General features: G+C 42.6%; 1 protein-coding gene across 1 annotated transcript; it reads left to right on the forward strand.

Moving 5' to 3' along the window:
• Nucleotides 1-2,880: 2,880 nt before the first annotated feature.
• LOC133926821 (uncharacterized) lies at nucleotides 2,881-10,134 on the forward strand. The gene is made up of 4 exons (XM_062372943.1): nucleotides 2,881-3,207; nucleotides 3,594-3,794; nucleotides 8,350-8,433; nucleotides 9,038-10,134. The coding sequence occupies exons 1-4, from the start codon at nucleotides 3,070-3,072 to the stop codon at nucleotides 9,704-9,706; spliced, it is 1,092 nt and encodes a 363-aa protein (XP_062228927.1). The 5' UTR covers nucleotides 2,881-3,069; the 3' UTR covers nucleotides 9,707-10,134.
• Nucleotides 10,135-13,809: the final 3,675 nt, after the last annotated feature.

Raw genomic sequence — 13,809 nt, forward strand, 5'->3', positions numbered from 1 at the left:
TTCTGATGCCTAGCTTTAATCTGGTTTGTGCCCTCATGAAAAACACTAAGTGTGGACCATATCTCTCTAGCGGTGCGAAGGTGTTGAACCCTATCAAACTCGCTATGACTCATACTGATGAACAAGATATTTCTAACCTTATTGTTGGCCTCGTATTGATAAGTCTAGACATGAGAAGTACGAGCAGTAGGAATTTCGTAGTTGGAGTCAACAATTTCACTATATAGCATTTTTTTGGCTCAAGAGATAAGCATCTATGTGCACCTTCCAATACGAATAGTCACGACCGTCAAAAAATAGTAATTTTCCGTTTATCTCCATTATTGCCTATGGATCACAAAGCCGGTTAAGGTCACCTAGTGATCAAACTCGGCTCTGATAACAATTGTAGGACCAAGAAAAATGACTAGAGTGGGAGGGGGTTGAATAGGAGACTTATCAAATTCTTGGCTGACCTATCATAATCTTTCACCCAACACGCCTCAAATAAAAACAGAAATAAGAATAAATTACACCAGACATCTCCAAAAAGATTTTTGGTCAAAAGCTGCAATGGATAGATCTGAACCCTAGGTCCTATAGAAAATCATTCCAAGTGTCATAGCTCACAAAAACATGCAACTCGATGAGAAAACACTTAAATCCAAAGAACTAAGCACCGGGTGAAGAAACTCTCCAAGTTGATAAATCTAGAGATAAAGGATGGTTCACGACCAGCTTATAGATGATTCTTATCCCTCTAGCAATAAGAAGAATAACTTCAACATAATGCAAAAAATCAACTCTCCAACAAAAATGAAAAACACAGCAAAACTAAAAAACTTGCAATTATGCAAGGGAGCTAAGAGTGGAAAAATAGAAGGAGATGAACACACGAATAAGATGCAACACACTATTCATTACTTGTAGAAGAACGCTCTATTTTTGGCTGATTACAAAGTGATTTTAGATATATAGCTCTCACCTAAACTATAGACTAAATATTCATCTCTTTCTCTTCTAAAACGCTAGGACCCTCAAATGGATAGCTCAAGGAGGCTCTCACAATCCTCCCATCATTATAGATATTAGGAGCTTTCTTGCACCCTAAATTTCCTAGATTTCTTGTATCCCAAGTAACCTAGATTTCTTACATCCTAAGTAACATTCCTGATGATAACGCATGTACTGTGTCTTGCGATCTCGATCGTCAGCAAGTCTTTCCCGCTTTCGATCCCTTAGGCCACCTTGTCACTTGCACCGATATTCCTTTCGTTTGACTTTGTCAAAACGTCGTCTTCCTCTACCTTCTCAAGCTTTGCTTGCTCTCCACGTGTACAGTTAGGATCACCTTTGACTCTGTCTGGCCTCCTCAATCGTGCGACACCAAGCAACCCGTTTAGCCCTGATCATTCCGTCGTCGACCTTCAAGTACATCACATTCCGGAGCGCACGAGAGTGCACGGGAGGCGTCAACACGAGATGCAAACACCTGCCAAGCTAAGAAAACATGGGAGGCGACAACACCCGCCAAGTAGGAGCGCACGACCGAAGGCGGATGGAGGTGACACCAACCGAGCAGGAGGGCGACGCGATGGCGAGCTGCTGTAGATCGGGATGGAGGTGGCCAGTCGAAGAACCCATGCTGGTTTTGGGAGGCAGCGGAACTCGGTGGAGAGGTGACGGGAGAACCTCATTCGAGGTGGTAGAGCTTCATCGGCGACTGGATCAGACCTCTCGTTTCTAGATTGGGGAATTGTTGGGGCAAATTGAGCCGAACATAAAGGGTACGTAGAAGGGGAAGGGAGAGAGCCGTTCGGGGAGAACCGACGAGTAGATCGAGAAGGGTGCGTGGACTAGATGAGACGAGTTGCTACACCCTTATTAAAACCTAACTCTAATATCATGTTAGAAATAATAACTTATATTCCCTTAAAGCCTTAGGCCTTGATATATACATGTATATGTAATAATATGTAAAGAACCGTTTATATAACAAGGATATTACACATATGACTATATTATATCTAACAATGTTAAAATGCTTCCATAGCATATCTACATGGACAATTTTATCATGTAATTTTTAATGCTCAGAGAGATTTTGAACGATGATGTATTGATCTACCTGGCCGAGTTGCCAACACCTTGCAAAAGAGCAGCACCATTCCATTCCGAAAAACTTACCACCACCCAAACGTGCGGCAAGACTCTAATTTTGAACGAGAATCCTCTAACTTCGTGAGAAATGAAGGGACTGTTTGGCAGAGCTCCAGAGCAACTTTTCGGTTAGAATCAGAGGAGCTTTGCCAAACAGCAGTTTTCAGCTTTTAGCTTCCTAAGTGGAATCCGTGTGAATGATTTTTTAAATGAACTAGAAGCTAGGGCTCTGAAAAAAACAGCTTCCACTGATTCACTTCCTACACATAATCACTTCCTCCATATAGTTTATTCTAGAGAATCACTTTCAACCATAAAATTATTTCTCCTAAAGAATTATTCTGCACAGAGAATTTAAATCTAAGAAAGCTCTACCAAATAGACCCGAAATCTCTATGATTTCGCCTATAAATCAATGGATCGTAAATATACGGATAAGATCAGATAAGATTTAGTGCTACATGGTGAATTGGACGTGCGTGTGCAGGCCTGTCACTCATGGTGGTCTTGCATCCTAAACTTGGAGATGTTCATATTCAGCTGAGCCCTGCGTACGCGCTAGCTTTGGAACTCCATGTGGGCTTGGCCCTCTTCACGCTCTCATTCATTCGATCAAGCTAAATCTTGAGCTTATTCTCTATGATTTTATTTACTATAAGTTATTGGATCGTAAATAGATGGGTAGGATGAGATAAGATTTAGTGCTACATGATCCGAATCCCCTATTTCACCGCGGCACGGCCACCGAACACCCGAAAACCAAGAAAAAAACGCAGCCGACGCGCTAGCGATTCCACACCCGATCCAGATCCCCTTTCTCCCCTCCCCACCTCCTCCCAGCTCCCACCCGTTCGGCTCAGCGGAGCCGACGGGAGGGACAATTCAGAAGGCGGCAAACTCTCCAGTCGTGGCGCCTCCTCAGCCCCACCCATGTCCTCCGCCTCCTGCCTCGCCCCTCCCCCTCCACGGCTCCCATGCCCTAGGGTTAGGCTCCTACCTCCCTCGTCTGCCGTCGCTGCCGCTAGGCCGTCTCTCGACTTCGGGCCTGGGAGGGCGTCTCCAGCCAAGGTACGGCGCAACGAGACCGGTCCTCGATCCTACCTGCGTGCGCTGCTGCAGTGAAACCTTCTATCAGCAGCACAGAACTTGCCCTCTTCCATTTTATGGTTTTGCGGGAAAGGGCCGTCGATTTTTGGCGAATTTTGCACTTCGCTGGTTGAGTCTGGGTTCCAGTTTTGTTGTGCGTGCTCTCTGTTTGCTAGGTGGACCTGTGCTCTGGTTGAAGAAACTCTTACCCTGTGGTGATCAATGTGTTTAGTTCGTTCTCATAAATGCAATGTTTCTCATCACAGGATGAGTCTATATACCGAGCCAATCTGTCCCTCCTTGTGCACTTTTTTTTGTGGAATAATTTGATTTGTTTTCTTGTTCTCTCCCTTGCTTTGAGCGTGTAGGGATGGAGATTAGTGCGCCTCTCGTGCTTCAGACATGATCAGGATGGGCCAACAACATCTGATGATGATGGCGGCTTCAAGTACGTTGCCCAATCCGGGAACTCCGGTGGCACAGAGGCGAAAGAGGAAGAGGTGGAAAGTTCCAGTGGGGAACAGGAGCGGAATTTCAAGGACGGGGGTTGGTTCGTGCAAGTTCAGAAGGCAAGTCTGATTTATTTGCTGCCTCCCGGTTTCTTTGCAATTTGTACTCTAGATTTGGACATAGAATGTGCTAGTTGGATAGGATGATTGAAAGAAGAAAGCAGCATTGCATTCTTTAAGATATAACAGAACTTAAACTAATTCATGACTGAATGGCCGACTTCAATTGCCTATGTCACACACAATTCTTTGTAAGAAACTGAAATAATATTAAATAGTTATAGTTTTAGAAATCTCATACAATTTACAGTAACGATTAGTAGTATAGAACTACCATATCCGGATATTCCAGGGTTTTTTGTTATTCTCGAGGCATATCTTCATCTTCGGGAAGGGAATCTCTGGACACATGGAAACTGCTTGTAGATACCCAAGATATCTCGTAAATAGGGAAGTTTATCTCTAAGAACGGGAAGGAAGGACTTCAGAGACCGTACGACAATCCCCCTATATATATGGAGCCACTAGACCCTACGGAGGACGAGCGCTTACAATTCGACACAAGCCATCACATGCCCTTGAAGTCTGCACAAGCTCTGATCCTCCAAGTCTTCTACCATATAGATCTGTATTGGCATCTCCTGACTACTCGCAAGGGAGCCATCCAACTAGGTTTAGATCTATCTAGACTAGCCATACACCCTCTTGTAACAGTTACGGAGAATAATACAAGATAAATAGCACGTAGGGCTATTATGCTAAGGGTAGTTTGGATGGGTCGAGCTAGCAGTAGAACCATTTCTTGTGCCACCCTGACTAGGAACTCTTGGCGGCGAAGTCGATGTACTCCGCCAACTTTACTTCTCGAACGCGGAATCCGGCGCCGCCAGCAATTTTGCCCTAAAACCCCTTTAGGAGGTAGAAGTACCTAAAGAGGTTGGCGGATGGGCACACGCCCAGGAAGGCCTCGCATAGGTGCGCAAAGACACTAAGCATGACGATAGAGTTGGGGTTGAGGTGGATTAGTTCAAGGCCATACTAAGCACTTGAAGAAATAAGTTGTAAGGGGGGGGGGGGGGGGGGGAAATAGAAACCACAGCGGAAGAAATCATGGAAGACGACAGTCCAGGTAGTGTCTAGACTGGGGATCACCTCCCCCACCGCCAGTGCGCAGGCGATTAAGGCGTGAGGAGATGACCTCATCGCGTTTCGCCTTGGCCAGAGCCTCCTCTGATATCTCGGATTTCAGCTAAGGCGGGATCGTGGGCGCCATAACATTGGCGGTGGAACTCTCCACTCTCTTCTTGCGGCCCATGGCGTCGAGAGGAAGCAGTTGGAGGGCTTTTAGGGTTTTGTAAGCAGTTAAAAGTGAGAGACAAGGGAATGACACGAGGTGAACGATGGCAGAGGGAGTAAACGTTGTGAGGGCTCCCTATCGCATTTTATGCGGGGACATCAACTCTCTGGATGGCTTTTCAACTGACGCTATGACGGTTCCGAGCATGAATCGAGGTCACGATCTCGTGTTTAAACATCACGTTGTATTTAATGCCCGACGCATGCGGGGGTAGTTGGAGTAGTAACCTAGGGAACTCGGCGCACTACGACGCCAAGTGCGTATGTTTTCGCAGAGTCGTCATGATCTTTTGCCATGTAAAGATTCTCACTAGTACCCGAAACCACCACTGCGACGATTCAAATTTCAAACTCGGCCAGCGACAAGTCTTTTCTCCCTCGTCTTTTCACAAGACTGGGATGGTGTTTTTCGGGTGAATCAGAATTCCTACTCGGAAGGAATACCTTCCCGAGGACTCGCTTGAGTGCTCGAAAGTGTTCAAAATCCCGAATAGATGACTCGAGGATCCCGAGAACCCGGTAAGACGTGCCATCCTAATCGGGAATCCGAGTTCTACTCGATAATACGGTCGGTCAAAATACTTATCTTTGCTGACCAAATCTTTGATTCGTCGAAACCTGGGGCATATCTCGGGGCATATCTTCATCTTTAGGAAGGGAATTCTTAGACGTATGGAAACTACCCGCAGATACCCAGGATATCTCGTAAACAGAGAAGTTTATCTCCAAGAACGGGAAGAAATGACTCCAGAGGCCGTACGACGATCCTCCTATATATACGGAGCCAGGGGACTCTACGAAGGACAAGCGCTTATAATTCGGCACAAGCCATCACACGCCCTTAAAGCCCGAGGAAGCTCTGACCCTCTAAGCCTTCTGCAGTATAGATTTGTATTAGCATCTCCCCTGACTACTTGCAAGGGAGCTATCCGATTAGGTTTAGATCCATCTAGGTTAGTCACGTACCCCCTTTATTAATCTTGGATATAATACAAGACAAACATGACATAGAGCTATTATCCTAAGGGAGGTCCGAACCTGTATAAAAATTTTATGTGTGTTTTGCGATTCATCTACTCGAAGCATCTTCTATTATTTCTACAAGTTCGTAAGATCGGCGGCTCACCAATCGTTGATATGTAGATAGTGTCCATTTAAGAAATCCCAGTGCAGTTTAGGTCCATTTAAGAAATCCCAGTACAGTTTATGGGTAGTCACTTAAGATGTCATCATCCAGTTTATCCTTGGAAGCCAATGGTGAATGAATCATTTTTTTAATTATTTACTCGTTTTTACGTAACATGAGTTTCTGTAGTGTTACTTGTAATGGACAACGGCTTTCATATGGCAATTTGCATACTGAATTGAATCCATAACTATTAATCAGAGCAGATCACAAAATGAGTTGCACATGAGTTTAGTTTGTCTTTTTCTATGGATGAATGTTTGTATATTTGAATATTCTAGGTGTTTAACTGAAGTACCAAACATCATAATTGTAACGAGATGAAAAATGGAAGTGTCATTGGGATTTGATTAAATTTGATTGAAGTTATGCTAAACTGCGCTGATGTAAAACTAAACAAAATGACATTATGATCTAAAAATAAATAACTGAACTGACAGATAGAAAACGTCACACCTCGAGGTACCTGACCTATGGATATCCAGGTTTGACAGTCTTTGCAATCTCCAGAAAAAGCCTAATATAAGCATAATTGTTACGGCGATGTGGTGAGGTGCGGCGACCCACCACCTTCACACTATTACAACGCTTATGGTGCGCGGCGTGGCGACGTCATACATATATCGGCGTGGTGAATACATACATCATATTATAGGATAGTAGAAAATTATATTGGCAAAAGGCAACGTAAATGTAGCTCAGAAGTGATAGTCTAGGATTTTAGGAAATCAAAATAGCAATGTAAATGTAGCACAAAAGGCATAGCAATGTAAATGTAGCACAAGAGACATAGCAATGTAAATGTAGCACAAAAGTCATCCATTATCACATGGGACCCATGGTCCATGGACTCAAAAGCTTCAACATAGCATGACACAACACAACTTCATCCTTATCCTCTTATGAGCTCTATCGCCACTCTCTCTCTCTCCCTCTCCCGAGCTCGACGTGGGCGGTCGCGAAGCTCGGGCGCTGGCGGGCATGGAGCTTGGTGCGGAGCTCAGGCGGGCGGCGGCGTGGTTGGCGAAGGCTAGGGTATTGTGGGGCTCTCGGTCCCCTACCTCATCCCCTCCACCCAAGCGCTATTGCACCCACAACAAAAGAATTCTTCACCACAGGATGCCTTCTCGCCGCCACGTGAACGCCACGCCTATATGGTGGACGCCATACGTGATCTCGGCATGGCGTCGGCGTGGTGAGACCCAGATTTCTGCCACGCCGATATGGCGATGAGAAGGCAATGCCATGACAACTATGAATATAAGTTCAGTTGCAACTTGCAAGCATCTCTGTAGTGTCACTTTTATGCACCATTTTCTGGAAGTTTCATGATAAGGCATGTGTAGTATGAAGAGCAAATAAAGGAAATGGTTGCTCATACATTTGGTTCAGTTCCTTCCATTTACTTTGCTTGGAACAAAAGGTTGGATTTTGAGGGGTAATAGGAAAATAGTTTGAATTGACAACTTTTATCCTATTGTTTTGTACTTTTATGTTTCTTCCGGTAGGATAGGATTTACTTGTTTAAGTTTGTGCAAAGGTCCACTGGACCATTCTACATCAAACTCTACTCAAATCAACTTAGTATCTACTATTTAAATGCATGAAGCAAATCGATTTTCTGCCAGGCTGTATTTGGTTACATGTTTATCTGAGTTTCTAGGGAACATTTAGGATGATCATTTCAATGTTTAAAAACTGTAACAAAATATACTAGCCCGGTATAAAGTTCCAAGAACTTAACTTTTCTGCCTTATGTTATACTTAATTGTCAAGCTAGTTGTTTGGCTTCTTGCATGTTTTTTCACCAGTAAATCTAAATTGCCCTTTATTTTTAATGCAACATTGACACAAACAGTCAAACATTGTACGGAATATGTAATTCATGCGGCAAGTCATTCTTCATTATCTTATTGTTAATATACTGTTAAAAGTTGACTGCTATTACTATTTTGCTTCTTCAAGCGATAAGGGGCAGTTAATATCTGATTGTTTAGTCTTCACTTCTAATAATTATTATCATTGAGGCTATTTCATCCTCTGGTTAATGAGAATTCTCTATTTGTGTTTCAGATAAAAGAAAATTTTCAGGGCAGAATATTAAGATTTCAGCAAGAACGCTGGACGGTACCTTGGACTGGGGAAACCATTGCTCAGGTTAGTTCTTCCATCCATGTCCTGAGGTGCTCCTCTGTCTGTTGCATTAATACTTACTGGCAGCTTATTTGTTATGACTGAATTTTGCATTGAAGTATTTCAACGACATGTAGTATAGATATATTTCACATTGAGTATCTGTAGACTGCAGAAATTTGAAAAGCACAATGTGCTGTGGACGTGGGTCCAAAATTTCTACTGTAATCTTGAACGCTTATTTATACAATTATGATTTTTTCTAGGCTTTAGCAGATTTTATAGCATGTTCCTATATGTACTTTGTACACTACAGATAACATTTTCAATGTTTTCATCTCTGTTATATATTTTAATATTTAGTAATGATATATCCTTTCCCTCATGAAATGGGCCATGATATATATGCTAGCAAGATTTGTACACATAACAGAAAGGAACGATGAATGGCATATCATCTGTGGCCTCATTCCACCTACAGGGAATGTTCTGGCCATTGATTGTCTGGCTAAAGGAATTAGTTAAATCAGAGACACTGATTAAATCTAATGATCTCTTAGGATCTTAGCACTTCACTTGAATTGTGGTATTAAGAAAAAAAGGACTCATTTATAATTTATGAATACAGGTCATGATTTTATGGATTGCCACATTTTGGCTTGTGGGTTCCTGGATAGTGCCATTCTTGGCTCATGCTGCTGGCTTTAGCAAGGAAACATTGACACACAGGGGCCAAGCACTATATAGTCTCTTGACAGACATAACTGAAGGCCTTGCTGGGATTGCTATCCTTCACCAGTGCCTTGGTACATTCCGGCCGCTTCCTCCAGGATGGTTTGAGTTCAATTTAAAGGGTAGATGGCATTTGGATGTAGCATTGGGATGCCTATTATTCCCGCTAGTCAATTTGCTTTCTCACATCAACATCAGTCTAGTTCCAATGTCACCAGGTCCAGTCATCAGGGTGTCCAGTGTAGAACAATCCATTGTGGCTCGTGACCCGGTGGCAATGGCCTTATATGCTGTGGTAGTGACTGTATGTGCACCTATATGGGAAGAGATTGTATTCCGAGGTTTCCTTCTCCCATCTCTAACACGGTACATGCCACTTCCATGGTCAATCCTAGTAAGTGCTGCAGCTTTTGCGCTCGCACACTTCAATGCACAGAGGGTGATGCCCTTAATATTTCTTGGGGTGGTGATGGGAGGGGTCTTTGCAAGATCCCGTAATTTATTGGCATCAATGGTGCTGCATAGCTTGTGGAACGGTTTTGTGTTCTTGGATTTGATGAAGTGAGCTATGCCGATACTGTTGTTTTGGTTCAGACTTGGACATCTCAAGTGGAGTCTCGTCTGAGTATGTTTTGAATTCACATGGGGAAGATTGAAGCGATTCTATTCAGGATGAAAAGAAGTTATGTGGTGCAATGTCTAAGTAGAAGAAATCATGTAGGGTGAAGAGAAGAGGGAATAGTCGTGCAAGTTCAGGAAAAATAGACAACAGAACACATGTTTTTCAAGATTTTTTTTTGTGTGTAGGGCAATGCATTACTGCAGCCTTAGGACTTGTACCCGGAAGCATCTTTGTTGCCTTGATGTAAATTATGTACGCGGGAGAATAATTGTCTCATCGTGTATAGAATTCCCAACCCATATTCAACTGTGTATTCGATTACTTGTTATGTGTTCTCTCAGAAAGGAAATCCTTGACTTTTGTCGTACTAAGACCTGTATGTGTTCTACCATTCTTTTTTGTAAATTGGATTAATAAAACTGTGGAGTATTCAAAATTCCAGGGGAATTACTTCATGTTACTTTTGATGTCGTGAACGAGTTATGTATCAGAATTTGAATGAATATTGCTAATCTTGTGGCTGGCAGCAGCGTGTGCTTGTCCTGAGCTTGACTACCTGAACGTCAAGCTTGCTTAGCGTATCAGTTTTTCGTAACATAAATTTTATTATGTTCTTGACAGAGAAGTCTAGCTTATATAATACTGGCATTTTTATGGCAACATGTTTGTAAAAGATGCTGTACTACGTACCAGTTCGGTGGATTGTATCCAATTGAGAAAACATATTTGCAAAAACCTTGTAAAAGATTTGCAATTTTAAGATAAAACTCAATGTCGGCCGTGGTACTTTGCCTCATGGCCTGCACACTACATAGGCCCTGTTTGGCGTGGCTTCTCAACAAAATAAAGTGCTTAGCCTTTAAAATGGCCAGCTTATGTGCTTGTGTCTGAGCAAAGTGCTTTCCCATTTGTGCTAGAAAGCAGCTTGTGAGAGAAGGGGTTTCACCCGCTTGTTGTGGCTTTTGATGGTGCTCCTGGTTAAGCCTAGTCCTGGTTCCCCATAATGCGTCGAGCCTAGGCCTGGATCTGATTGTAACTGACGAGCCTGGTCCTGGATCCCACGTAGTGCAGCCGAGCCGAGCCGATCAAGATTTGCCGAGCCTGTTGCTAGTGCTGATCGTAACTGACGAACGGACGTGATAAAAAGGGTCGAACAGACGGTTTCTCCTAGACTCTTGCGTGCAGATCACGCTCGCTTAAGCCTTAGATCGCGTCATATCGTAATTGGCGGCTATAGAACAGCTGAGGCCTAGATCACGTTCGTTGAATCGAGGAGACGATCCCCGGCGACGTCTGGTCTTGCGGCGTCGCGATTGACCACTGGCTGGTCGTTAATCGTCGGCGAGCGTGTCCGATCCAGGACGCCGGAAGTGCCTACTCCACCATCTGGATCCCAGACGTGCGCGATGCCGGCAACGACGTCCGCAAACCCTGCGACGCAGTCGTCGCAAGTCGTAATTCCAGCGGCGACATCACAGAGCCTGGAATACTCCTCGGGTCCTCCTGCATCCCCTAGTCCTCAGAATACTCCTGCACTTCCTGTGGTAAATCCGGCAAGCCTGCACATGGAGACGCCTGATCCGAAGAAGATGTTGGTGTATGTAAGTGCGCTGAATTCCTGTAAGGGATATCATCAGTTACTATATTGAAGTGTAAAAGTTACTACATTTTTTTGTTTTGCCTCTATTCGTTAGCAGATGAATATGAAACCACACGAACTAGAACGAAATTGAGTTACTGTAGTTGAATGGTTGATTCACAGTAGATTGATATATAGCTATCAAAAATATGTTAAGACTTGTCAGGATGTAGAATGAAGCTGGCGTGTATACATTTACGAGAACGACGTGTAAAGTTGCACGGGCACTATTGAGAATGGTTGTTGTATGGTTTTATTTCAGGTAAAAATTTAAATAAATTGTCAAGTAGAAGTTCCATTAATGATTATCAAGTAAAAATTGATAAGCGTATGTTAGCAATAAGATGTATAGGCAATTACTATAGTGCATTGTCGTAATAACTAGAATATTACTACAATAAGTCAGTAGCGTAGTGTTTGATGTACTATAATTATGACATTGAGAGATAATAAGATGTCTAAGGTTCAACATAAAATGGATTTGTAACTTGGATCGTACGGACATGCGTGACATTACCGGGTTTGAAGGGGTGCAAAATGCATAGAGGGAAAATCAAATGACCAATTCGTCAAAATTACCGTAAAATCGATGCGATTATAATACGAAGACCGTTGGGTTACTATTTTTATTACCATAAGTTTACTATTTTTATTATCATAAGTTTATTGTAAGATGTGTCATCAATTACTGCAGACTTCAATACTTACTAAAGTATTCTATACTTCAATGTTCACATGAATCTGAGCGGCATGACCAAATTTTTACCCGTGCCAGAGTAGTACTAGAATATCTTTATGTATGAGTGGCTTGAGGCCTGGGCGAGGCCAGACCTCAGATTAGTACTAGTAGCAGACTACCAGTGCAGCTCTTGATGGATGAGGACTCGAGTTCAGCGAGCGTGAGCGCGTGAGCACCGATTCCTCGTTCACAAGCTAAAAGTACATTAACGAGACCCCTTAATTCTGATCTAAAGAACGGTAGTTGTCAACTGCGACGTAACAGAAGGGCCGAAATCCACCAGCAACTCCAACAGACAGAACAAAATCAGAACGTACTGCGACGCGCGCCAGCGCCCTGAAAATTATAAACAACACATCACGGAACAGGCACCAGCAGAACTCACGCTGCAATCAATTGTTTCGACAAGAAACATTCTTGATGCAGGCGAAAGACAGTACGTGCCATGATTTACAAAATCTGAGCGTTAGAAAACTGAACATAGGACCAGCAACACGATAGAGAGACATTTATACTGCATCGAAATATAGAGTTTTAATTTCTTGTGAAATTTTCTTTTGTTAGGTTGTTTGGCTTAGTGGATAGAGGCAGTAGTTGTGGATCGTCGTAGAACGTCGGAGTTGCAATTGTGCTAGGCAATGATAATCTATGGTGGATTTCATCAGTTAAAGTGTCAAGTGGTTATTGTTACGTTTTATGTAGCTGTAGGTTCGATTTTTCTTATAAACTGGATCAACTCTCGTCTTCTAATATAAAATTGGCATAACTCTTGCCGTCGTTTGAAAGAAAACAAAAGAGAAGAGACATCCCTTCTGAGTTCAAACAACTTACAAATATGAAAAAAAAGAACATGGTGTGTGCTCTTCAAACACAGCATTGAAGAACGACCATATATATATATAAATATATACATATATATACACATATATATATATATATGTATAAAAGGTACACAGATGTTCGCAACACGCATGACACAGTGGTCCGTTATTACGATGATAAATAGAAAGTTGCATTCAATTAGATGGAAATATTGTAAATAATTTTGTGACATAAGTATTATTGAGGGGATTGAAACATAGTTTGGGTCAAGGTCACGGCCTATGTCTCCAGGCCAACAGGAAGTTTCTTGATCTCATTCAGAGGTGGTAAAGTATATAGAACAGAACCTCAGCCCTGAACAATGTGTCTATACCATACAATGGTAAAATGATTTAATTGTAGTTAGATGAATGAAAATTGCAACTGCAAAAATAGATGAATATGAACTTAGTTGAAATGAGAAGACTGACCAAAATTATTGATGTCTCGAAAGCTTTGACCCTGCCGTGGAGTTGCCAGGAGGATTAATCCCCTAAAAGAAAAACATGATATAAAGAATAGTGTTGTGCTAAGCTCCCTGAAGACAATCAAATGAGTTGCACACACATTGCATGCCTGAGCAATGAACCTGCACTATGAAGCAGCTATAATTTGGAGGGCAAATTACCGTAACAGAACAATGCCCTTTCTAGAAGCCCAATTTTGGAATTACGACAAATCAAATTTGCTAGAACTAAATAACATTGGAGCAGGGGTTTACTATAAGCCTAATCTAAGTTACGATATTGTTCAGAAATTAGGATTCCCAGCATTCACAAACCAATCAAAACCGTGAACACAGTGGAC

Source organism: Phragmites australis, chromosome 8 (assembly GCF_958298935.1).
Source record: "Phragmites australis chromosome 8, lpPhrAust1.1, whole genome shotgun sequence".
Classification (NCBI taxonomy): Eukaryota; Viridiplantae; Streptophyta; class Magnoliopsida; order Poales; family Poaceae; genus Phragmites; species Phragmites australis.

What these genes read in the sequence shown, in the direction of transcription:
- LOC133926821 (XM_062372943.1), top strand. Translation starts at nt 3,070, where the DNA reads ATGTCCTCCGCCTCCTGCCTCGCCCCTCCCCCTCCACGGCTCCCATGC. An exon ending in GGTTCGTGCAAGTTCAGAAG is followed by an intron (nt 3,795 to 8,349) that starts GCAAGTCTGATT and finishes TTTGTGTTTCAG; the next exon opens with ATAAAAGAAAATTTTCAGGG. An exon ending in CTGGGGAAACCATTGCTCAG is followed by an intron (nt 8,434 to 9,037) that starts GTTAGTTCTTCC and finishes TTATGAATACAG; the next exon opens with GTCATGATTTTATGGATTGC.